The 25,287-nt window shown below is 41.6% G+C and overlaps 1 protein-coding gene across 10 annotated transcripts in view; it reads right to left on the bottom strand.

Annotated features, from left to right (window-relative positions):
- The window catches only part of MSI2 (musashi RNA binding protein 2), a 509,931-nt gene that overhangs the window by 104,136 nt on the left and 380,508 nt on the right, over window positions 1-25,287 (bottom strand). For all 10 annotated transcript variants that reach the window (XM_088152520.1, XM_088152522.1, XM_088152519.1 and 7 more), the window contains exon 8: window positions 15,750-15,832. In XM_088152520.1, the coding sequence (XP_088008646.1) occupies window positions 15,750-15,832 (83 nt within the window). The remainder of the gene's footprint in view (window positions 1-15,749; window positions 15,833-25,287) is intronic.

Genomic DNA, 25,287 nt, shown 5'->3' with positions numbered 1-25,287 from the left:
TAATCCAGAAGCTACAGCTGGTTCAGAATGCAGCAGCGCATGCAGTGATGGAGGCATAAGTTAAGCTCACGCAACCCCACTGGGTAGTTGGCTGGCTACCAATCGGCTTTCAGGTGCAATTCAAGGTGTGGGTTATCACTTTGAAAGCTCATCATGGTATAGACCTGGATATCCGAGGGACCGCTCATCTCCAACTGGTTCTGACCATTTGGTAAGATCAAGCACTCCAGGTCCCATGGATCAAACAGTGTTATCATATGGGACCCAGGAAGTGTGCCTACTCCATTGCAGCACCTGCCCTTGGGAATGAGATTCCCCCCCGAGATTCATGTGGCTCCTACCCTTATGACATTTAAGAAATTACTTAAAACCTAGTTTTTCTCCCAGGTCTTAGGATAGGATTTGTGTGGAGCCCCCTTTAGTTGTATTTGGTCTATGGCTGAGTGTTTTGTCCTTCTGGTTAGCCACAAGAGGTCAGCCTCTTTTTAATGTATTGTTTTTCCTTTTTGATCTGTAAATTGCCCAGAGCTGTTAAGGAGTTGGGTGGCCTCGAAATTGGATTGAATAAATAAAGGGTTCCTCTTGCTATCTTTTGGAATTTAATATCATTTACATCACATCAGTACCTTTGGGGAGAGCCCAAGATCAACTGCAGCTGTAGAAAAAGGGGCAGGGCACTAAGTTAAACTGAGAACTATTTCCTAATTGCATCGATCATGTTAGATGCTTGCCGGAGAGGTCATTAAGAGGAAAGCAGGAATACTTGGAGAGTAACAGCACAGGTTTGGCAGCATCTGGTGAACAGAGAGATGTGAAAACATTTGCCAGAATCTTTGTCCCCTTTAAAAACATTTTTCTCTTGATTGTTAAATGAGACCATTAGGGAGATGCCCAATTGTTTTGATTTTGTTTTTATTTAACATTTCAATGTGGGTAAGCAATCAAGACCAAGGCTGGAGCACAGAAGGCAAAAGAGTGGCCCCTTCCCGCTGCAGTGTGATACCAATGAAAATAATTCTCCATCCCCAAACAAAAAACTGGGTCAGGAGGGAATCAACAGGGCCTTCTCACTTCAGTTGAAAGTACCTGTCGATGTGGGTGGGGTGGATCTTCATTGGGATAAAAAGGAGGAAGACCTAACGTGCACAGAGTTGCATGCCGGTTAGCCTGCATTTCATCTACCTGTTCCCAGAAATAAGCAAACCACAAGTTTATTTCATCTTCAGATCTTAAAGGGTGAACGTCCAAGCAAATTTCTATGCCTTACGGAAGTCACTTGGCTCACTTCTGGCTTTATGGAGGAGGAGGAGTTTCCTCTTCACCTTCTCCAGATTTTTTTCTATTTTTGCTAACTTTAGAGTTCTTTAACACCTCCCTCTTATTTCTCAGGTTCATGGCCCTCATCATTCGATATCTGATTTTTATATATGATTTGACGAATGCTCTTATCCTACTTCCTTCCACTGTGCACAAATCCTCCAAGATATCAAAGAGGAGATGTCAGTGTTTTCCCATCCCACGGTTTTGCTTTGAGAACTGTGCACATGAGAAATCTGCCAGTGGAGCAAGAACAGAAAGGTGTGCAGAGGTGCAAAACAGATAATTGCATGAGACAGAATGCTGCTAACCGACTCTATTTCTAATACTGCTATCAGTAGCAGAGAATCCATTGTCTTCTAGTAACCAACTGCCCGTTTCTAGGCAACCTGTCAGCGAAAATTTCAGGTTTGTGCAATTTTCATTTAGGTAACGTAAAGGTTAACTGACTGTCAATGGGAGTATTTAAAACAAAACCACCCACTCTCTTCCCCACCATCTCCAGCTAGGAAGCCTCACAATGTATCTTATTTATTCAGCTTGTAATATTTCACCAAGCAATCGACATGAAGCATTCATTCTGCCAACAAACTTGTCAACACTCTAGCTTCTCACAAATGGCCCTGAGTTGGCCAGAACGCTTTGAGGATCAGCATGAAATACCCCCAACTCCACTATGCCCATATTTTACTATGGAAACAAGGAGAGCGAGGATGTTCTGCCAGGTGCAAAGGGAAAAGTGGACTAGAAGGACGGCTGCACTGGAATGTGGGCCATCAGCCCAACAGGTCTTCTGGTTTCACAAAGTGGCTGCCAAAACAAAGCTTCCAAGCAGAGTCTGAAAGGAAAACCCATTCTTGTAATCCCTGGTCTTGGTAGCATCAGAAGTTGAATTTAGCTAACCAGGCTGGTCCCCACCTATGCAGACAAGGATAACTTTCTGGTCCAGGAGAGCTTGTGAGCAGGAAAATAAATCAGCAAGTGCCAATTGGAGTTCCTAATCCATGCTAAGGGCAAATAGGCATTCAGCAGTTGGCCAAGGGCCCACACCCAACAATTCCAACCATGCCTATCAGCGGAAGGCTGCGGACCTCCTCTATGGATTCCAGAACCAAAACAATACACTTTCTTGTAATGGCTTAAAAGACTCAGATCTAGTCAAAAGAGTTCTCACACAAGCATACATACCCATCACACTTTTAGGGTAAGCAAAGCTGTGCCAAGCATGGAGAATTTGGAAGAAATAGCAAGCCCAAGATTTATTCATTTATTTATTAAACATATTTGTATGCTGCCACAATCAAAAACAACTCTTGCTGGCTCACATAGGAAAATGCGATGTGAAACAACCCCCATGCAAAAATAAGAACACAACCACACTGCCAGGATAGAAAGAAAACAAAAGATGGCACCAGCAACTCAAATCAGGGGAAGTCTCTGCAAAAAACTTCAATCTTTCAGAGTTTGCAGAAAAGCAGCAAAGAGGGAGCCAGCTTGACCTCTACATAATGTTGGCAGTGCAACAGAAAAGCAGTACTGCCTCTCCTGAAAGTGTGGCATTTGCAGCCATTTCTCCATGGTAGGTCAAATGGGTTGGGCTGAAGCTGGCTGAAGAAGGTGGCCCTGCAGGTACCTAGGTGCCAAGGCACAATCAGCACCTTAAATTGGACCCAGAAACCAATTGGCAACCAATGCAAAGTCCACAAAATGATGTGCTCCCAACGTCAGGAGCTGGAAAATATGCGGGTCTCTGCATTTTGAACAAACTACAGCTTCTGAATATTCTTTAAGGGCAGCCCCAAGTAGAATGCATTAGAATAGTTTAGGTGGGTGGTGATAAGGACATGAGTTACTGTTGCCAAGTCCTCCTACCCCAAGTTAGGGCCATAACTGGTGCACCAACCAGAGTTGGGCATAGGCCCCTCTGGCCACAGCTTCCACCTGCTAATCCAGTAGCAGCCATGAGTCTAGCAGGACCCCAAGTTGAGAACTTGCTCCGTGATGGGTACTGCTTGCCCATCAAGGGGTAACTCTGGTGGCAACAGAGGATCCCAATGTATCAGCAGCAATCTTGACTTGCCAGGTTGAACTTCAGCCTGTCCTCTTCCATCCAGACCCTGCTAGCCTCCTGGCACTGGGAAAGGGAGCTGACAGTATTTTCCCTGCAGCCCAAGGTGGCATGAGATATATTAAAGGCATGAGATGAGAAAAGGAAACATGCATAAATCTAGTTAAGAATCGCAGCATTCTCAATACTTAACCTCTCCATACCTTTCCTTCTTTGCAAATGGTCCTTGGTTCCACCAGGACCATTCCCTGCTTCATATATTGCCTTTCATTTTATAAATGATCTTTGTGAAGATCTTATCAACTCTGCTTGGACTTCCCCTTCTTCCTATCCTACTTCATATACTGTATTTGACATGATTTAGTCCCATCCATTCTCTCTATATGATTAATCCATCTCAGACGACTTCTTCCATACTGGCCACTTACATCTGTAATCAATTCCCTTTCACTCATCATCCATTTATTCTTGATCCTATTTCATCTTTTACCACTCACACTTACTGTAAGTTCCCCATTCCCATTGCATTCAACTTACATTTCTATTGCTCCTGACACACCAACTCTCACTTCCATCTAACAAAGGGGGTGGTAATTTTCCTTATCAAACACAGCTATCTTGGTCCAACCCATGCCACGTGTGGCATTTGGAGAGTACCAGGCAGTTGGGCACATTTTTGCCAGGATGCCACAAGTACACCCGGTCCAATTTTAGCCCAAGCAGGATAAAGTGATTCTATGCAAGCTAGAATCTCAGAGTCTACTTTCCAAGCCAATGTGCAGTTATTAGCATCCCACTAGCTAGGAAATATATGCGGTGCAGTGACATACACTTGAGATCCTGTTTCTTTAAAGCAAATTATGCCAGAGCGATCAGAAAAAGCATACTCGTTCCCCACTCCAATGTTTGCATGTCACGGAGCTATCAGTGACATCTTCCAGGCACTTCTGTTTCAATCACTCTGTCTAATATTAAAAACAAGCTAGCCTGCCTAAATTGACAATTAAAGGGAAAATGAAGTTTGGATTAGTGCTGTTAAAAACAATAAACGGAACAATTAGCTTTCGAAGTCACAAAAATGAGCTACTGCCGGTATCTGACAGACAAGCTTAATTTATGATGTTCACACCACAAGAGGACCATACAATGGGAATCCCGGTAAGCTAATAAGAAGCTTTAATTGTTTTTAAGGATTGAAATAATAATAAAAACAACATGCTGGGGAAAGCCATCTCTCTGCGCTCCCAAGAAAAACTCCAAATGACCTCATTTCCCAAAAATGTTTGCAAAGAGGCCATCAGTCACCCAGTAGAAAAGATAGTGTGTGGTTCCCCCCTGCCCATCCGCCCCGGGGCCATCTTAGCTCTTGCCTTTGGCTGCCAGCAGAGGGCAAAGCAAGGTGTCCTTCCAGCACCCTGCAAGGCTGAGCCTGGATGGATCACGCTGAAGAACAGGCATGATGGACTACCTTCCCCTCCATCTCCTGAGATGCTGGTTTCCAAGAATTTTGAATAATTCATGGGTACATGTCATTAGCAGCTCTTTTAATCTAGTGGGAGATTGAGACATGAAGCAGCTTGCCCAAGTGGCGGCTGAAAATCCAACTTCTACAACTCATTTGTTTCTTTCTGAGTGACCCCCTTTGGCACAGCTGAGGATCCCCTTCTTGCTCAGACATCCGGGGGAAGGGATAGCGCAGCTTCTGCTGCAGCCAGCTGAACGAAGCGACGCCTTTCCTCTTCTCCACCTCTCTGCCCAAGGGAGAGTGAAGGGCACGGGGGAGAAAACAAGGAGCCAGGCTGGATCTTAAAAAAGGGGTCCATCCCCCCCTCCCCGGTTTTCAATGGCAATGTTTTTTGGCCTTGCCAGGATGGAACCTGAGGATCTTCAAGCACAGGCAGCCTGATCTGGAGAAACAGCTTTCTGGGTTGAATGCAGCTTGTGCGGTTACCCAACGGGATGTTTTATCATGGAAGGGTTTCTGTAGAACTAATGCTCAGGTGTGAATCGGAAATAGGACAGTAAATTCTGACCACAGCTCAATTCCCACCACTAATCCATTGGAAAGGGCAAAATTTACTTTGCACCGGGCCCAAATGCCAAACATACTTGTGGCAGGCATTTCATTTCATTGGCACGTGGTGCCACCTTACACAATCTGAAGTCCCTTTGGCACACAGAACGTTCTTCTGCTTTAACATTTCCTTCGTTAAGCAGCCAAAATGGTAGCTAGAATGTTACCCTTTTATTTAAATTGGGGAACAGAAAGTTATGTCATATTGGAATAATGTATTGGCGCTAGCAGCTAAATTTACAGTGAACTGAAAGAAGAGTGGGGGAGAGGTGCTTTTGTGGCCAGAATTACAAAAAAGTATTTTTAGATTTATATCCCCCAAGTCTTAATGTGGCTTGACAATGACCGGTAAGGTCAGTTAATCGTGGCTTTTTGTTAGAGTGGCTAGGACAACCTGGTACCCTCTAGATCAGTCCTCAACCTTGGTGATTTGAAGATGTGTGGACTTCAACTCCCAGAATTCCCCAGCCAGCCATGCAGATAAATTTAATAAATTATGTATTATGGTTGGTTGCACAGTCAGCCAGATGTTTAGACTGGGTTTGGCATTTCTATCCACCTATCAAGTCGTTCCCAAGGACCTGGGGTAGGCAGATGTTGTTTGATGGTGTTAAAGGTATCGACACAGGATATAAGCTGTTCCAAGTAAAGCTGCCTTTTGCAATTGACTGATGTACTACTACTACTACTACTACTACTATTAATCTTCCAACTTAACCACCTAAGACCTTATCTCTTCCCTCTGATTTGGCCTTGTAGTTAAGAGATTCTTCCATCATTGTGAGGAACATGATAGGCCTCATCAGACTGGGAGGTAATAATAGCCAGCAGCCAATTTCATAATGGGGATGATTTTGCCCTGGACATTAGTCACATTTCAAAATGGGCATCTTTTGGAGAAGGCACAGAAAACACATCCTGTGACCTGGCTGCAGCTCCTAAGTATTTCTGAAACAGATTTTCTTTGAAAATACTAGGGCTACAGCATTTAACTCATCAACAGATTTAATTAGGTAATTAAAAACATTTCAGTTGACTAAAACAATTCCTTGAATAATAAAGCAATAGACTTTTAACTCTATTCTTTAATAGATGTATTTCTAAAATGTATTAACTAGCAGCCGTAAACAGATTCACCAACACATGGGATAATGCTGTTACAAGAGGAGAGGCAGCATCTTCAACATCAGGAAGAAAGGAGGTGTAATCTGCAGAGACTGAAAAAGTAGGCATCTCCCTGGGATACCTCTGAATCTCGCTACTATGAGAAGTACAGAAGACACAGATGAAGCAGGATCCTATCAGTTGTTGTTGTTCAGTCGTTAAGTCGTGTCCGACTCTTCGTGACCCCATGAACCATATTGCACCAGGCCTTCCTGTCCTTCACTGCCTCCCTGAGTTTGCTCAGTTTCATGCTCATTGCTTCAGTGATGCTATCTAACCATCTCATCCTCTGCCGTCCTCTTCTCCTTTTGCCTTCAATCTTTCCCAGCATCAGGGTCTTTTCCAAAGACTCCTCTCTTCGCATTAGGTGACCAAAGTATCTGAGCTTGAGCTTCATTATCAGTCCTTCCAATGAGCAATCAGGGTTGATTTCCTTTAAGATTGACTGGTTTGACCTCCTAGCAGTCCAGGGGACTCTTAAGAGTCTTCTCCAGCACCACAATTCAAAGGCATCAATTCTTTGGCGCTCAGCCTTCTTTATGGTCCAGCTCTCACAGCCATACATTGCTACTGGAAAAACCATAGCTTTGACTATGCGGATCTTTGTCGGCAAGGTGACGTCTCTGCTTTTTAATATGCTATCTAGGCTTGCCATAGCTTTCCTCCCAAGGAGCAAGCGTCTTTTAATTTCATGGCTGCAGTCTCCGTCTGCGGTGATCTTGGAGCCCAAATAAATGAAGTCTGTTACTGCTTCCATTTCTACCCCTCCTATTTGCCAGGAATTGATGGGTCCAGATGCCATGATCTTAGTTTTTTTAATGTTGAGTTTCAAGCCAGCTTTCGCACTCTCTTCTTTCACCCTCATCAAGAAGCTCTTTAGTTCTTCTTCACTTTCTGCCATTAGGGTGGTATCGTCCGCATATCTGAGGTTGTTGATGATTCTCCCTGCAATCTTAATTCCGGCTTGTGATTCTTCCAGCCTGGCATTTCTCATGATGTACTCTGCATATAGATTAAATAAGCAGGGTGACAGTATACAGCCTTGTCGTACTCCTTTCCCTATTTTGAACCAATCGGTTGTTCCATGACCGGTTCTAACTGTTGCTTCTTGGCCTGCATACAGATTTCTCAGGAGGCAGGTAAGGTGGTCTGGTACCCCCATCTCTTTAAGAATTTGCCACAGTTTGTTGTGATCCACACAATCAGAGGCTTTTGCATAGTCAAAGAAGAAGTAGATGTTTTTCTGGAACTCTTGTGCTTTCTCCATGATCCAGCGAACATTGGCAATTTGATCTCTAGTTCCTCTCACTCTTTGAAACCCAGTGTGTACATCTGGTATTTCTTGGTTCATGTACTGCTGAAGCCTAGCTTGCAGGATTTTGAGCATAACCTTGCTAGCATGTGAAATGAGTGCAATTGTGCAGTAGTTTGAGCATTCCTTGGCATTGCCCTTCTTTGGAATTGGAACGTAAACTGACCTTTTCCAATCCCTTGCCCACTGTTGTGTTTTCCAAACTTGTTGGCATATTGAGTGCAGCACTTTAACAGCATCATCTTTTAGTATTTTAAACAGCTCAGCTGGAATACTGTCATCTCCACTAGCTTTGTTGTTAGTAGTGCTTCTTAAGGCCCACTTGACTTCACTCTCTAGGATGTCCGGCTCAAGGTCAGTGACCACACCAATGTGGACATCAGGGACATTAAGATCTTTCTTGTATAGTTCTTCTGTGTATTCTTGCCACCTCTTCTTAATCTCTTCTGCTTCTGCTAGGTCCCTGCCTTTTTTGTCCTTTATCATGCCCATTTTTGCATAAAACGTTCCCTTGATATCTCCAATTTCCTTGATATCTCCAATCCTATCAGTAGTAGCACCCATATAAGGGAACTCACAGTGTAAGGTAGTCCCATAAATCAGAGATTTACAATCCTCTAGAGCATGTACATTTTTGTAACCTACTTGTGGATCAGGTTTGCATCAAAAAAGTGAGATAAAAAAATCCTTAAAGCTGTAAAAGCAAAGGCACATCCAGCCTTGACTTTGGTTGTTTCAATTTATATTATATAGTATGCTTTTTTTTTTTTGGTAGGGGAGTATCTTTAAATCCATCTCACTTCTGGCAATTACACAGAGAAGTCCATGCAGCTTTCTTAGCAACATTTTGGAAGTGGTTGGCCCTTGCCTTCTTCTTAGGGCTGAGAGAAGTGATTGGCCCAAGGTCACCCAGTGGGCTTTCATGCCTAAGGTGGGAGTGGAACTCATGGTCTCCCAGCTTCTAGTCCAGTGCTTTTAATCACTACACCAACTGGCTCTCTGTTAATTAGATAAAGGTAGAAATAATAACAAACAACTTTTCCACTGGAAGTTCCAGGCTGTGTTCATATCCACATACTTTGCCCAATCAGTGGGCCCTTCTTCTGCCCACTTGGTGAGATTCTGGGTCAAGCTGGCTGTAATCTCCACCATGGAGCTATAAACTGCTGTCATGGAGACTGGTTCCTAAAAGTATTCATCACTGCAGTGGGATCCACTTAGGAGGAATTAGCTCAGCGATGGAGCAGCTACTTTGAACGTGCAAGTTCTGGTTCTATACCAGCTTGCAGAAAGACCGAGAGAATGGAAGGGATGGGGCAGGCAAAAGGGGTTGCTTCTCTTCGGGACTGGACTGCTCTCCCATCATCCTCAGCCAACAAGCAGATTTGGTCATTGGCTGGAGGTGATGGGAGAATCGTTAAAAAAATATCTGGAGGTCACTGGAGTGAGAAGGCATTCTGGATCATTACCATACAACTGGGATCTTCTCTGTCACTGTGCCTGCCCTATGGAACAGCACCAGAAGACCTAGGTGGTCCTGACCCTGTTAGCCTTTTGTAAGACATTAAAGACCTGGTTGTTCCCCCAAACCTTTGGGCCAGAAGGTGAAGTAAGCCCTGTGGGCTGATTGGTTTGGTTCTAACCCTGCGACTAGAACATTTTTAGCCCTCATGCGCATGTTCATTTTGTTGTTTCTGCTTGTGATTTACAGTCTGTTTTGGTTTTAATCCTTGTTTGCCTTATCGATGGGAGTCTAGACACCAGAGTCTCCAGAGTATGGGGAGATGGGTGCCACTATAAATGGTATAAACAAACAAACAAACAAACAAACAAACAAGTCTTTACTTTAAAACAAAAAACATATGAGATTCTGAAACATGCCTCAGCAACTGAATATGTGACCTTGGTGGAAGGAGTACAAAATGACTAGGCGTAGTCCTGGAATGAGCTCATCAGGACGAAACACTTTAAGGATTTGCAAAAGTGCAGTCTGCTGCTACGCTATTGTATGGAACGATTTCACAGAGGAAAAACCCCCACACACCAGCCTTTCCCTTCACTACACACAACGTGTGCGGTTTCTATTTCTGAAACACCTCCATGTCGCAGGAAGGTTATTTTAGGGTGCCTGTTGTGCTTCCTTTTATGCCTGGTGGGAATCATTTTGCTCCTACACAAATAATGGGCTTCACTGATTAAATCCTTCGCTGGCATTTGCTTGCCACTTGTTTAATGCGCCATTTGACATTCTTGGGTTATAAATGGCAACCAAAGTGGTGTGGAGCGGGTAAAATTAGCTCCCCGGCCAGCCTGATGCTAGAAATAGATTCACCCGCATGGTAGCTGAGTTTCCCCAGCACCCTCACACTCTAGGGAACAATAAATATCTGGTGAGATTTCAGAATTATGAGCTTTGATTTAGAAGACCAACTAGGGGAGGGTTCATTGAAGGATGGAATTTTTGCGGCTCAGTTTGTCACCTCTAGAGAAGGGGCTGTGCACTGTCTCTAGCCAGCTGTGTCTCCCTTCTTCCCACACACTGAGCTGAGACTTCCTTTACCAGATGGGTAATTAATCTGCAGGCACTTTCCAGTGATAGGGATGAATCATTCCCAACACCTGGATTATGGCTCTGACCTCTTGTACGTAGATAACGGAGATGACTCTTCCACATAGAGGCCCAGAAAAATCTCCACCTTCCTTCGCAGATTACAGCCGAATCTCAAATGCAAGAATTACATACATGGAAGAATTGCTAGTTCATTTGAGCATGAAAAACATGTATGTCAACAGAGACAGAAAGTCATTTTCCAGCTAGGTTGTCCAAGGGTTTGCTCAGATCTCCCATCTTTTGTATTAAGGCAACTTCCTTCAGAGTTAAAAGAGAGAAGGAGGAGTGATGGGCAAAGATGGGACCATGCATATCAGCCAAAAATGGAAAGGCCCTAAGCTCTTCTTCCAGTCAATACTGCTCTCTAAGCTGATATGGAGCCATTTATGGGTATTCTATGGGTGTGGTCGTTCTACTTCTACAGACTGATGGAAGTGGAAGCTGAGTTGAAAAGGAGAAAAACCAGTTGCAGGGCCAAAAGAATGGTCAACTGCAGATGGCAGTCCTTTCCCCTGCTCTGAGGTGTCAACTGGGCCCATATCTGAAAGCACACTGGTGGAGAATAAGAAATATGAGCAACCACTGTCTGAAATCAGCACAGTGAAGGTGGCCTGCATAAGATGCCCAAAATGCTTGAAGAAATGGACCTGTGTTTTGCAAAGATAAGGACGGCACAGTGTTGGCAGCAACACCACAGTGACATTCATCCTAAAGGAAAAGATCAATCCAGGTATTCTCCTGCAACAGGTAGCTTTTCATGTCATTTTCTATTGGGCAGCACAGAAACAAATGCTGCTCCAAATATCATTTTCTACCTTCCTGCTACCCACACGCAACACTTAAAACGTCATTAACTAGTGCAAAAGTCTGGCTTCCCTACCAACAGACTTCAGAAAATAACAGTGATTTCTAACAAGAACTGCCATCACCTTGGCCCAACAAGACCCTTTTAAGGATCATCCCCAGGGCCAGACTACTAAATTCAGCTAAGATACTATGATGGGTTTTGTCCTGTTAGCCCTTCTGGGAATATGCTTAAAGGTCGGGAGGTCTTGAGGAGATGCAGTTTGACTGAAGATTCTCAACAGAAGCTCAACGGAGCATTCTGAAATTAATTATTAAGCACAAGAGGCTGAAGACAGCCAATGCCACCTAAGAGACCTGATTGTGGGTTGAGAGGCTGGTCTTTCTTGACCGCTAATGAATTTGCCTCTGCAATACAAGTTGTTGGACCGGTTCTTTTCTGTATTCCAATATCAGAGCTACCACTGGGGTGGAAGAAAGGGCTTTGTAGCTTTGCCCAGGTTGCAACATGGCCTCGCCAAAGCCTCTTTTCATGTATTGGCCATCTCTGAAGAAGTGTTTTCCTTCTTCAATTGTTTTCATTTTACTGTGGATTTTTTTTGGGGGGGGGCTGTTGTTGCCATTTTTATCATCACATTGGAATATCTCATGTGGAAGAAAAGACAATAATAAAAGCAGGATATATATATTTTTTCTAAGTAAAATAAATGTTCAAAAAACGCACACGCGTTTTGAGCTCAGTCCCTCTCCCTTGCCATACAACTGTTGATGGTTTTGGAAAATACAAAAACCTGTTAAACTAGCTCACCAGATGGAAAAGTAGAATGAATGGACCCATTACAAATAGGGATGTTTATTCCAAATCACCTTCATCTCTCCAAAAACACTGACACATGCACACACACATAGAGACAAACACATACACAAGTTTTAGGCTGCAAGCCCGATCCATTTCTCAGTAATAACTTGGAATTCAATCCAGGCAATTCTTATGATGACTCTTCTCAGTACAGATCTCACTGTACCCAACTACTGTAGAAATATCTATTCAAAAGACATGAATTCAGCAAAGCCCAAGTTCTGCAAACAGGCAAGCAAGCTTGGGGGTAGGAATCACAGGGAGGACTCTCTGCAAACAACCCACTGAGAACTGAGCATGTCCAGTGATTTACTTTTTGGTGTTGAGATCGGGGGTCACCAAGAAGGAAGGGGACATGAACATGAAAAAGAGTAGTGTGCTGACCAACCAATTATGGACAGATAGTCTACAGGGGCATGGGCCAATTATAACTTTCTCTGTTTGCATAATAAATATGTCAAGTTAAGAATTTGGGTGTTCTTGAAGCAAGAACTGGGTTAAAAGGGAACTCATATGATAAGAGAAGCAAATATGCTTTAAAAATAGCCTGTATTTGATTCAGTTTAGCCTAGTTTGCAGCAGAAAAGTGTTGGTTTTTACTGTCTCTGGATTTTGTAAGCCGCCCAGAGTTTCATAAAATGTGGCTATCACAAATTCAATAAACACTATTATTATTATTATTATTATTATTATTATTATTATTATTCCGTTTGCCAGCCATCTAACTGTGCCAGTTCAACTATGCCCATCAAAGTGAATGGAACTGGTGCAACTGGATCACTGCTGTTCCAACCACACTTTTGAAGACTAGTCCTGACATCTCCACCTGGAGCATGAACAGATCTGTTGTTTTCATTTCAGATGCATATTGTGCCGAAAGGAACAATATGAAGGATATTATTTTGGAGCCCTGTGAAAAATTAGCAAGTCAAATATTGAATCGGCTTACAGCATATGCTAAGGAAACTGTTTTGATCTTATCCAGCTTAAAAAGTTCCATTATTAAATTTAAAGTTGGGAACAGGTATCAGACCAATATATGAAAGACTGTCTGAAAACACATTTGGGAAAACAGAACAAAAGGGAAGGGAAAGAATATTTAGCTGGAAACATTAAAGGTACTGTACCAATTAAAACACAGAGTTGGGTAACGTAATATTCCAGATGCATTATTGTATTGGAACAGCTCTGCGATTACTGAGAAATGTCAAAGTCTGTTCTCTGGTCCAGACAAAGAGAAGAGGGTACGTTATGAAATAATGCAGTAGAAATTTGAGAAACACTTTGGCTTCTTGACGTTTATTATATTTATTTGTATCCTGCCCGTTCTCCAGGAAGCTTATGGTGATGAACAACAGTTCTGTGATATAGATGAGGCTAAGAGATAACTGGCCCAGGAATATGCATTAAACTTTATTTTAAGCAGAGATGCAAATCCAGGTCTAGCTCTAATCGCAGGATCTCTGGGGTTGTCTTTCAGATCAGCAGATTTCTTAAGGATTTTCCATTTCCTCAACAAATGGATTGCCTTTGCTCAGCGCAACTAAATTCTCCTACTCATGTGCTTGTCCCTCAGTTAAAACAAAATACTCCAAATATACTAAATGCCCTAAAATACCAAGCTTCGTGCTAATTAAAATCCTTCTGTGTGCCTCTGACTGCAGGTTCATGAGGGGCCATTCCAAGATGTATTATAGAAGTTACCTCTAAAACCGCAGGCTCAGAATTTTTTTTTTTAATGTTTGAAATCTTATTGACTTAATCAACTTTAATTACATCAGGGGAAATTTTTAAAATTGCCCTGATTCCTCATGTTGCATTGAAAAGCCCATACTGTATTTACAGTGCAATCTTATAACGTCTCGTCAGACGTTGATGCAATTCGAGAGTTGGAAGGCTAAATCACGTGGTACAGACTTAGGGTTATTATTGTCACATTTGGAGTGGACATCAGTAGGATTGTTAAAATGAGTACTGGCGGGATCAATTACTATGTGCTGAAGATTTGAATCTGGAATCTATCCAGACATCAAGGACTATGGACTCTGGGTCCATGAGGCTGAGATAAAAGTATTATTGTACAAAACTGAAAGGTGGAAACTATGCCTGATTGTTGATACTATCATTTAAATTAGCTTTTTAAAAAAAAAACAGGGCAAGGAAAAAAGCTTTTGAGACGTATGATCAAATTATTTGCAGCTGTTCTGTTTATAATATAATTTTGGGATATATCTATCATTATTTTATATTAGATTATATTGCTAACACTGCTGCATATGTTTATTTTTTTTCTTTTGTTAATTGGTTTGACATAATAAAATATGTTGGGGAAAAAAAAAACAGGCCTAGGGAGAAGTTAAAGCTTGCTGAATTCAGAGGGGTAATTGCACATCAGATTTTCACCACAGTTAGGGACATACGCGCACACAAATAAAAAGAAAGGAATAGTTTTGAAGAAATTAGATTTGAGGACAATGAGAGAGCCTGATTCTATTTTCATCTCTTTAACAGACAACATGGAATATTCTTAGGTATATTGGCCAACAGGCATTCTCAGGCTGAGTGTCTGATGGTAGAACTATTTCACTTTATGGCTTTGTCCTGCCACTAGAATTCAGCACTGCTGTTTTCAACAGATCACATCACAGCCACTAGGTCAGCCTCAAAGGAGATCCTCTGACATTGATGGAACTGTACTCTGTAGCCAAACCATTCAGCATCCTGGATTTCATAGATGAAATAGCAATATTCGTTGGTTGCTCGTTCCCATATCCTGGATCACTGTCCAACAATCCAGGCTTCCAATTATTTCATCTTAGCTCTATTCCACTTTACTGGACATTGTATTAGAAGGCTCTCTTATACCAGGTTCAACTATGAGACCATCTATTCCAACACAGCAGCTTTCAAGGATTTCAGACCCCATCTGTGTGTTTTTTTTTTAAACTAGAGAAGCAAGAAAGTGGGAAAGTTGGTTACATGTGGGCTCTATCGCTTGAGCTACACTCCTTCCCAAGAGAATGCTAAATCTCTCTTGGACCTGTTTCTGAAGCGTGAGATGTCAGCATACTGAGTCTTCAACTGTTTTTGTTTAAATCTTAACCCAACTCAAATAAATGCTTAATCTTGTGCTATTTATAGCCGTTTGTATTTGGTTAAAGAATAGCTGTCATTCAAAGCACATTCAGCAACAATTATTATCTGCACAGGCAGTTGTGGAAGAACACAAGAGAACCTATCACACCTGTGCATACGCTAAGAATGTCATTGAAAGGCACTTCAGCATTCTTCTAAAAGGTGAAATGGGGCACTGACTTATGACGGACAAGTTCCAAAACTATGGAAACTACTCATTCTATGGGGAAGTGGATGCCTAAAACACAGCTCTACAGACTAAGTGCAAGGGGGTGAAAAGAATGCTTGACACAGCTGGTTCACAACACAACCGTCCTCTCAAGGGCAACTGGGAGAGATCTCACTGGCCAGGGAAAACAAGGCGCAGCATCCTCAAAAATGGGAGCTCCTGCTGGGAAAACTTACCATTTTATTATTGATTTCATGAAAATGAATTTCGCAGACTTTTTCCACCACGTCTTCATTCTCAAAAGTTACAAAGCCAAATCCTATTTAAAAGACAAAGAGAGAAAGCATTTTTAAAAATTACATTAAACAAAGTGAGCTTTTTGGATTGCTTGAAAAATCAATTACTTTCAGGCATGTTGGTTATATCACCAGACAAACATATATTGACAAATCATTCCCCCCCCCCCAGAGGATTTTTTTGGGTCATGTTTTTAGGAAAAAAAGAAAAAAATCTTTAAGATGATTATGGATTACATCAACAAGAGGCTGCTAGAGATGAAAATAAGACCTACTTCTATATTCCGTACCTCCAATCTATCCAATACTCTTCCTATGCATTTAAATAGTTACTTTAAATAGGATATATTAAACCTGAAATAAAAAGGACATACAAATCTGTTGTACTTGACAGATTCTGAGTAATAATCATACTCCTACTTGTCCATGAAGCCCTACAGTCTTTCAGGAGAATTAAACCCAGTTGGAATTTCCTATTAGGGAGGTCTCATTAAGCAAGCAGCAAGGGATGGGTGGGAAAAGGGGCAGTAAAACAAACAGATAATCATGAATTCATGGATCTCCCAATCAATCAAAGTCTGGTTCCCAGCCTCATAGCACATGGGCCTTTCCAAATGAGCATGTGCCAACTTCGTACTTCTCCATTATCACAGTTCTGAAATTTCTCAGGGTTTCACTTTGGCTGGGCTTCACTTCTGCCACTGTCCTTGGAGCCACCCCCACAAGGCAAACATTCTTTATTGTTCTTTCTACAGGGAATCCCGGATGACTTTTATCCATCCTATCCTGAAGAAATTCCCTGGCAGAGAGCGTGACTTCTGGCCATTTTTCAGATATTTCCTTCCGGGTTGCCCAACAATCCATCTCTGAGTTGAAAAAAAAAATTGCATTAACTTCTGTTCTTTTTAGTTTCATAAACGCACACGCTCATGTTTATTTGTTTTCATCTGCATCTAAGTAGTGGCCTAATCTGTTACCCATTGTCAGGTAGAGGGTGAACTTTCCAACGTTTTTTGCAGATGCACTGGAGGGAGCTCTGAGCAAGCCCATGATAAAAGAGCAAAGAATGAAAGGAGCTGGGCTGTTGTTGAGAAGGGTTAAAAGAAACCAGTGTTGCTCTCTCTCTGGAAAGCAGTCAGTATTATCAACGCTTTTTGGATCTCAAAGTGCTCTCGCTGTTGCAGCAGCTCTATGAGGTCAGCCAAGATCCAGAGGTGGTTATTTGTCTCTTTCTTCCTGAATTACTTCCTCTAATACTTCATCAGGATATCCGGAGGCCTTCAAGGATCTAGGAAAGTTGCAGGCCTCTCATCTGTTCAGTGCTGCAACTTCAAACGAGCTTCTGATTTGGGCCACTTTAAGGCCATTTGATGCTTGCTGTCTGCCCTTTAGCTATATGCTATGTTTACCTGTCTAGTTTTCACTGTTCTGGGCAAAACTGAACTGATTTTTTTTTTTTTACAGCAAGCTTCATGTAGCTTAATGATTATCACACATCTCTCTGGGATGGGGAATTGACCGTCACGTTTCTGGCACCTGCTCAACGGATGAATAAATATAGAAACCCATTAAAATAAAGTGACGGCTCTCCAAGTAAACCTATTGAACAGAATCTGATTCCCAAAATAGACCACAGAGATCTGGCAGCTATTAACAGGAAAGGAATTCTACACTCAGCAGATGCCAAAACCTTTGCTCCACACAGCAACTGCAGGCTCAGGAAATTAACATTTAGTCAATGGTGATATGATCCACATAATTTGCACTTAGGCACACCAACCATCTGCACAGAGCAGAGTAACATCTCATAGACTTCAACCAGTGGGCAAGATTACAAATAGAGAATGTCCACAGAGTAATGCAAATTTATACCTTTGAAATTCATAAACCATGATGCTTCTGTTCATCTGAGAATTCTACAGGACCTAGTTAGTTTCAAAGTAGTTGATATATCTAGGGCCAACTGCTTTCAAAGCGGAAGAAAAGACCATAAACAGGGCTATTTGGTGCATGGAGACCTAGCTGGGAGACATGGGCTGGATTACTCAACACTGCCAAATGTCAGCCAGTCTAGCACGATCAACTAAGACATCTCTGTCGTAGTGCCTGCCCTCTAGAATAGCATCCCTCTGGAGATCTGTGCAGCTCCCACCCTGCAGCTGTTCCACAAGCCTCTGAAAACGGGCTCTGCTCCCAGGCTTGGGGTTAAGGTGGCTGTCGAGCCTCTGTTCGTTTTCCTTTGATGTATTGAATTGTTTGTTCCAGATGTTCATATATTTTTTTCTGGGAGCTGGCAGCCTCTAAGTCTACAAGCCAACTATATGAAACAGCATCATCATCTTATTATTCCTTAACAACTGATTATGCATCTTTCTCTAGGACTGCAGAGCAGCTGCAGAGAGCAACTGCACAATCCTTGGAAAAAGTGTGGTTGCTTTAAAGGAGTTGAGTTGTGGACAGGTGCAATGTTCATGACCCCACATACTCCAAAACATCTTTTCTGCCTTTGAACCTAAAGCACTGCACAACCCTAGCAGATGCTGTAAGTGAATTTCAAGCAACACCTGAAGCTTTTGCTTTCTAACAATGGCTATTCTTTGATGATAGTCAATGAGTTCCATTCTCTTCATCCATGCACATGGCTTACGTCAGCTGACTTTCTTGTCTGAGTTTTACTAAACCCAAACTAGACTTGCGCCAAGGTAGGATGCTGACCTCAGTAGCTCTCTTCTAAGTGCACCACCTTCCCTTTTCTCAATCTGCTGTCTTTCTTTACTCTCTCAGCCACACTGTTTAATTGCTCCTTAATTGTCCACTTCTTGTTTCCAGGTGGATGCCTATGATTCAGCTGACTAACTATGGCATGCTTGGAATTTGGGGACTGTATTAAGTCATTATTGGTATGATTAGAACTGCATACCATAGGGACCCAGATTTTTGCCCAAGTTTAGAAAGTCCACTTCTGCAAGTCATTAATTGCTTGATTGCCAGAAACATCTTCATCATTAGTAACTCATTAGCAAATAATGCATCCGAGAGCTTCAGTTTTGATTCCCCCTTCCTTCCTTCAAGCTGCCAGTAAGGCAAAGCAAATGGGGATTTATCTGAAAACAGCAGTAACCTTGCCAAGCAAGCCAGACATTTCATCACAACCATTCACATTCTCCAAATTCTGTGTTGCTTCAGGCCTGCAAAATATACCTTCCTTAAGAGTATCTAGCACTCTGGTTCAGGAGAGAGAGAAAAATCTTGGTCCAAGGTGATTTAACAAAGGCGATTTAACTCAAGATACTTTATTCTTGAGTTTATGGAAGATTAACAAAATCATGGAATCCGCTAAACCATCCACACATGTTTGAAACTGTCCAGATAGGAGGATTCACCATTTTTCTGATCTACCTCTGACAATCAGCCTTATTTTCCTTTCTTTTATTTCAACTCATTGGTCTTTGTCCTGCCCTTTGTTTCAACAGGGAACAAGTTCACTTCTTTTTGCACTTTGCAAGCTTTTAGGTATTTGTAGACTGCTATTATGTCTCCCCTTAGTCTTCTCTTTTGCAAACTAAAGAGTCAAGACTTAAGACAAAAATATTCTGCTCCTCAACTGTATGATATTATTGCTGGACTTGGGACTATGATCTATGGCTCAAGTTTTACCCAACCTAATATCCTCTAGAAGTATTGAATTCCTATTCTCCTCAGCCAGCATGGCCTATAGGCTGGAAAAGACTGGTTTATGTGATCATAAATGAGCCACGGCTGATTCTTTGGGAATCCTTTTTCTATCTCCTCTTCTATGTTCTAGAAGGGGTAGTGGAAAATGTTCTCTTCAGAAGAAACCAGAATGGCTAGTTAGCTCTCAAAAGCAGGATTTAGAGTTCCCCTTGGAATAATAAATCAATGTGTAAATCAGTTGGAATAAATAAATCCATGGATTTGTCTCAATCTTTCCAATTTCAAGTAAAATAGAAAGCAGGGATGTGTTTCCTCTAGCCATTCCTATTTACTAGGGATAGCCCCTCTTTTTGGCCTCTACACCTGGAAAACTCTATCCTGGTTTTTGCCTGTTGAGGAAGCTCATTTAAAATCAAGCTAGTATGAGCTGTTAGACTTGATTGTTCTCAAGGGTTCAGGTTCCTTCCCCAGGAAAGGTTTATCACTGAGTAAAGAATGTTTAGTTCTCAGCTTAGCACAAAGGAAGTGCTGATGACTGAAAGGTTACATGCAGTTACTTGGCAAGAAACAATGCTGTTGGAGAACGTCCTGGTATCTTGAGCCACACTAGTAATTTAACCATCAGCATACAAAGGATGGTTCACTGGAAATGCAGATTTTTTAAAAAAAATGTGACCAGGATCAGCTAATTTAAAGTCTCTTACAACTCCTATATTTTAAAGATGAGGATTATTTGCCAACAAGGCAGCACTGTTCATTGGAAGAATTTTCTATATAGATCCTGGAACTGAGAAGGAAGCATCACCACCTGTAACATGATGAAATAAAAACAGGGAGAGAAAATCTATCCAATTCCTCCCAAACAAGAAAGAAAGAAAGAAAGAAAGAAAGAAAGAAAGAAAGAAAGAAAGAAAGAAAGAAAGAAAGAAAGAAAGAAAGAAAGAAAGAAAGAGAGAGAGAGAAGAGAAAAAAAAGGGAAGAAGAATATTTCTTCTCCATACCCCATTAGTTAAGGTAATGAATATGCACCGTTTTTAAATAACCTCAAGTCCTAAAGCCTTTTTGGATTAAACAGACAATTACTTCTTATGAGTGGTACAAAGATTCAACAACAATTAAAAAAAATGCTGTTTCTGAAAATGTATAGGAAAGATTAACACAAAACAAAAGAGGTAGTTTAAAATGGTGACATAAATGGGAATCTGGTTGTCAAGGAGTGTGCATTTTTTAAATGAAATTATACTGCGTCCTCTTGAATGAAGGTATTATTGGAAGCTAACAAGCTCTATTTAAGAGATAAGCGCATTTAGCAGAGTCAAACAGATTGTCTCCCACCCACCCACCCTCTTTATTCAGGTGAATAAAAATGGGATACATTTGAATAATCTTTTTGGAGAAAATAAAGGAAAGGGAGTGAAATACAGGGGGCACAATGAGGATGGAGAAATGCCCCTAAAATGTGATCATCTGAACCGAATGATGGGGGGGGGGGGTCCCCCCATTTTTTAAAGGAAAAAAAGAAAGGCAAGCAAAAATACTTTTGGAAATATGGTTGCTCAGATCTTTTAAGCAGCCTTATGAAGTTTAATCTTTTCACACAGAAAGATGCATGAGAGAGATGTTAATATATCAGGCTGTAAATACAGGCACCATTCCTGAGCGGCCCTGTACATGTGCAGAACTACAGCTTCCACCCTCCACTTCCAGCACAGTGAAACCAACACCTCGGGTGAAGAAAGGCTGCCCTGCAAAGTTTGCCGGAAGTCAGAATGTTTCCTTCTTGGCCACGCATCCTGCATCGCTTCTACTTTTGAACATAAAACCGACATAAAAATTTGCCCTCTACCCTGGAGAAAGTTGCCCACATAAGTAAGGCCGTTCGTAACAGGCACATTTACTGTATATGCACCCACCTATTTGTTGGCAGCCCCGACAGAGTAAGAATGACTGAAACTGTACATGATTAAAACAATAGAAAAATTGGTAGAAGCCATAAATAAAATTAACAAGGCGTGACAGAAGTGCCAAGCCCCAATTGCTTGGAAAAATTATGCTTCTGCGGGCCGCGATTTGGTGGGCTTCCCCTACCCCCACCCCTTAATCCCTCCTCCAAGCTATATTTCATGCTTGCATTTGCTGCTGAAAAGACCCTGTGTTAGGTTAACTGAAATATGGATCTGATGACACTACAGCTATGAAATACCATGGTGAGGGGTCTGAGATTTATGTGTGCACACACACCAGTGACTGAACCACATCTATAGAATTTTATTTCGCTCTGTGAACACAGGTAAACACACATGGGAGATAATGGAGATCCATTAATCAGACCTCCCATTTTTTTCAGGTTTAAAATATTTAAAATTTAGAAAAGAAATTCCATGTTTTAAAGGAGACATGCTGCAATACTGAGCCTTCCTGACATGATGGATTTGAGGTCCCCCAGATTCTAGCCAGCATGGCCTCTGAGCACCAGGCTGGTGCTATTAAGACCCACCCCTGGCAGGGGTTAGAAGAAACATGAAAAATGGGCTTAGCTGAATCCATTTCTCCCATGCTGTTTCCATACTTTGCTTTAAACTTCCCCCAAGCACCAAGTAATGCAAAAAGGAAGATGGTTGTTGAATTCTTGCCTACAGAATCAAGCTGGAAAGGCTGTTTTGGGTATTCTATATAGGAGTATATGGGGGTATATAGGTATATTCAGTAGGGGGTGATTTCACCCCATGACTTTCAGGAACAAGACTGAACGTGCTTCCTGGCCAAAGGTTTTGCGCACCGTAACACGGGCTACCCCAGGAAATCTTGGCAACGTGTTACTCGCTCAGGATATGACCATGCCTACTTGGTGGGGGCCAGAAGGGAAAATTGAGTGGCACGCAGAGCCTTTTCACCCTGGGAAGCATCAGATTCAACAGGGAAGGCAGGAAGGCAAATTTTTCCAAGCAGGCCTTCCTACAATGCACAATCTAGATGGGCAACCGCTAAGAAAATAAAACACTTGCTGACAGATGGAAAGGAAAAAGAATCGTGCAGCAGCTTTGTCAGCCCAGCAAAATTTTTTATGTATGGCTAAGCTGACATAAATTTTGCCAATGCATATTAAATCAAAGCTTGTTTTCTCACAAAATATCATGAGGTTTAGATTCGTCCCATGAAATAAAAATGCTCGGGAAACTGTTTTCAATGTGGCTTTTTTAAAAAATGGATTCTCATTGCAGTTGTTGCAAATAAGATATAATACACTGCGCATATGGAAGTAAAACAGCTTTCCCCAGTGTGTTGGATTCAAGGTACGCCAGATAGCATTTGCTTCTGCAGAGGATGTTTCTGGAGGACACTGGGTTGGGAAAAGTCAAAGCAGTCTCTTACAAAAATTAATAAAAGCAGATCAGTCTTCCATAAATTTGTCTTTTTCTTCTTTTGATGTAGTATGATAATTTGGCTACTAATGTAATATCCCACAATTTATCAGTCCAGTCTCTTAATATCCTGGACTGCAGCAACCATAGAGAATGGCAATTCCTTAGGTTCTTATTGATTTAAGTGATATGTATAATTCAAAAGAGGAAGCACTAATAGAATTTATGTACCAGGAGCTATAATTCTTGTACATTCCTAGTATTGGAAAATAACGTCATTTTTTCTGTTTGCTTTCCTAATGGACCATCCACAATACATGATACAGTTCCTTTTTTGCAAGATTAAGCAACTGTTTGCCAAGTACTGATATGATTATGCGCCATCAAGTCAGTGTTGACTATTAGCAACTACATAAACAGATTTTCTCCAGGACAATCTGTCCCTAAGCTGGTCCTTCAGGTCTTCCAATGACGCACTCATTGCCACTCTAATTGAGTCCATCCAGTCTGCTGCTGGGCGTCTTCTTCTTCTCTTTCCTTCCACCTTTCCCAGCATTAGAGCCTTTTTCAGAGAGCTGGATCTTTGCATTATATATCCAAAGTATGATAATTTAAGCCTGGTCATTTTGGCCTCGAGTGAGAACTCTGGGTTGATTTATTCGATGGTCCATGGGTTTGTTTTCTTGGCCGTCCACATTATTCTCAGGAGGCTTCTCCAACACCAAAGTTCAAAAGCATAAATACTCTTCCTATCCTGCTTCTTCAAAGTTCAACTTTCACTCCCGTAGAGTGCCACAGGGAAAACCATGGCCTGCACAATTCTCATCTATGTAGGTATGGACACATCACGGCATCTGAATATCTTTTCCAAGGTCTACTTGGCTAATCTACCAAGTGCTAGTTTGTGGCATGTTTCTTGGCTGCTGGTTCCTTTACTGTTGATAATTGATCTTAAAAGGCAGAAGGTGTCCACCACTATAAGATCTTCATTGTCAATTCTACGGCTAGCTGCTGTGCCTCTTATCATTAGTTTTGTCTTCTTTGTATTTAATCTTAGTCCCATTTTTTTCACTGGGCTCTTTGACCGCCATTACTAGAGCTTGCAAATAATTTTCATGGTACTAAATCCCACTGAATTCAAGGGGGACAATTTTTCAGTAGATACCATAGTTTTATGTGACTAACCAAGGTGTATCACCTTGTCAGGACCTTGGAACCATTTTCTTTAATTGTTGTATTTAGTAGAGAAAAAAAGATTTACTTTACAACTCCTCACAGACCATACTTAAAGTGAGAATGAGAGTTAAGTCCTCTGTAGATCCTAAAAGAAATCAATCCAGAATTCTCACTCAAGGCACAAATGACCAGGGTCAAATTATTGTATTTTGGACTTCTCTCTGGAGAAGTATATAATGCTGGGAATGGTGGAAGGAAAGAGAAGAGGATGACCAACAGCAAGGTGGATGGACTTAATTATAGCAGTGATGGGAGAACTGTTAAAAGACTGGAAGGACCCGACTGAGGACAGATTGTCCTGGAGAAAATCTATCTATCTGGTTGACACTGACTTGATGGCACATAATCAATCAATCAACCAACCAATCAAATGATCTTCATGAAAAGAAAATCCTAACTGCTGTGAGAATGCTGAAAAATAGCAAGGCTGCTGACATAGATGGTGTCACTGGAGAAACATTAAAATATAGATGTGGCATATTTAGGGAGCGTTATGCTTATGGATGAAGGTGGCATCCATACTGATTATGTTACTGTGTCATACAGGAAATGTTAGGAAGACTGAATACAAAAACTTACAGCAGGATGACATGTTAAGGGTGCACAGGTAAGTGGTTGGCACAATTCTGATTGAAAAGGTACGAGAGATGACACTGACCATAACTTGTTCTGCAGCTTTATGCCAGACAAGGAGATTTTTGCTCTTTAACTGGTCGCTGTGAAATGTATGCATGGGAAGGAAAATTTGTGTGTTTGTTGATTTACAGAAAGCATATGATGAAATGGATAGGCTTGGATTGTGGAACACTTTGTACACATTTGAAGTTGAATCTTAGTTGCTGAATATATAAGTGTAGTATATGATGGAAGTGAAACGTGCTTGAGAAGAAAGGGAATGCTTAAGAAATGATTCAACGGGGAGCAGGGAGGAAAGCTAGTATGTATGATGTCCCCTCAGTTGTTTATGTATTTATGAATAAATGTGTAAGGAATGCTTGAGATTACATTAGAAGTGTGTTGGTTAGGACAGTGTTTTTCAAACTTGGCACCTTTAAAATGTGTGGACTTCAACTCCCAGAATTCCCCAGCCAGCATGGCTGGCTGGGGAATTCTGGGAGTTGAAGTCCACACATCTTAAATGTATCAAATATATAAAGGAAGAACAAATAAGTTTGAAAGGAGGGGGAAGACTGAGAAACTCACGA

This window comes from Python bivittatus, unplaced genomic scaffold, assembly GCF_059951505.1.
Source record: "Python bivittatus isolate LINGU-HERP-01145 unplaced genomic scaffold, Pbiv_v1 ctg000690_np1212, whole genome shotgun sequence".
Classification (NCBI taxonomy): domain Eukaryota; kingdom Metazoa; phylum Chordata; class Lepidosauria; order Squamata; family Pythonidae; genus Python; species Python bivittatus.
This window is presented reverse-complemented; position numbering and strand designations above follow the sequence as displayed.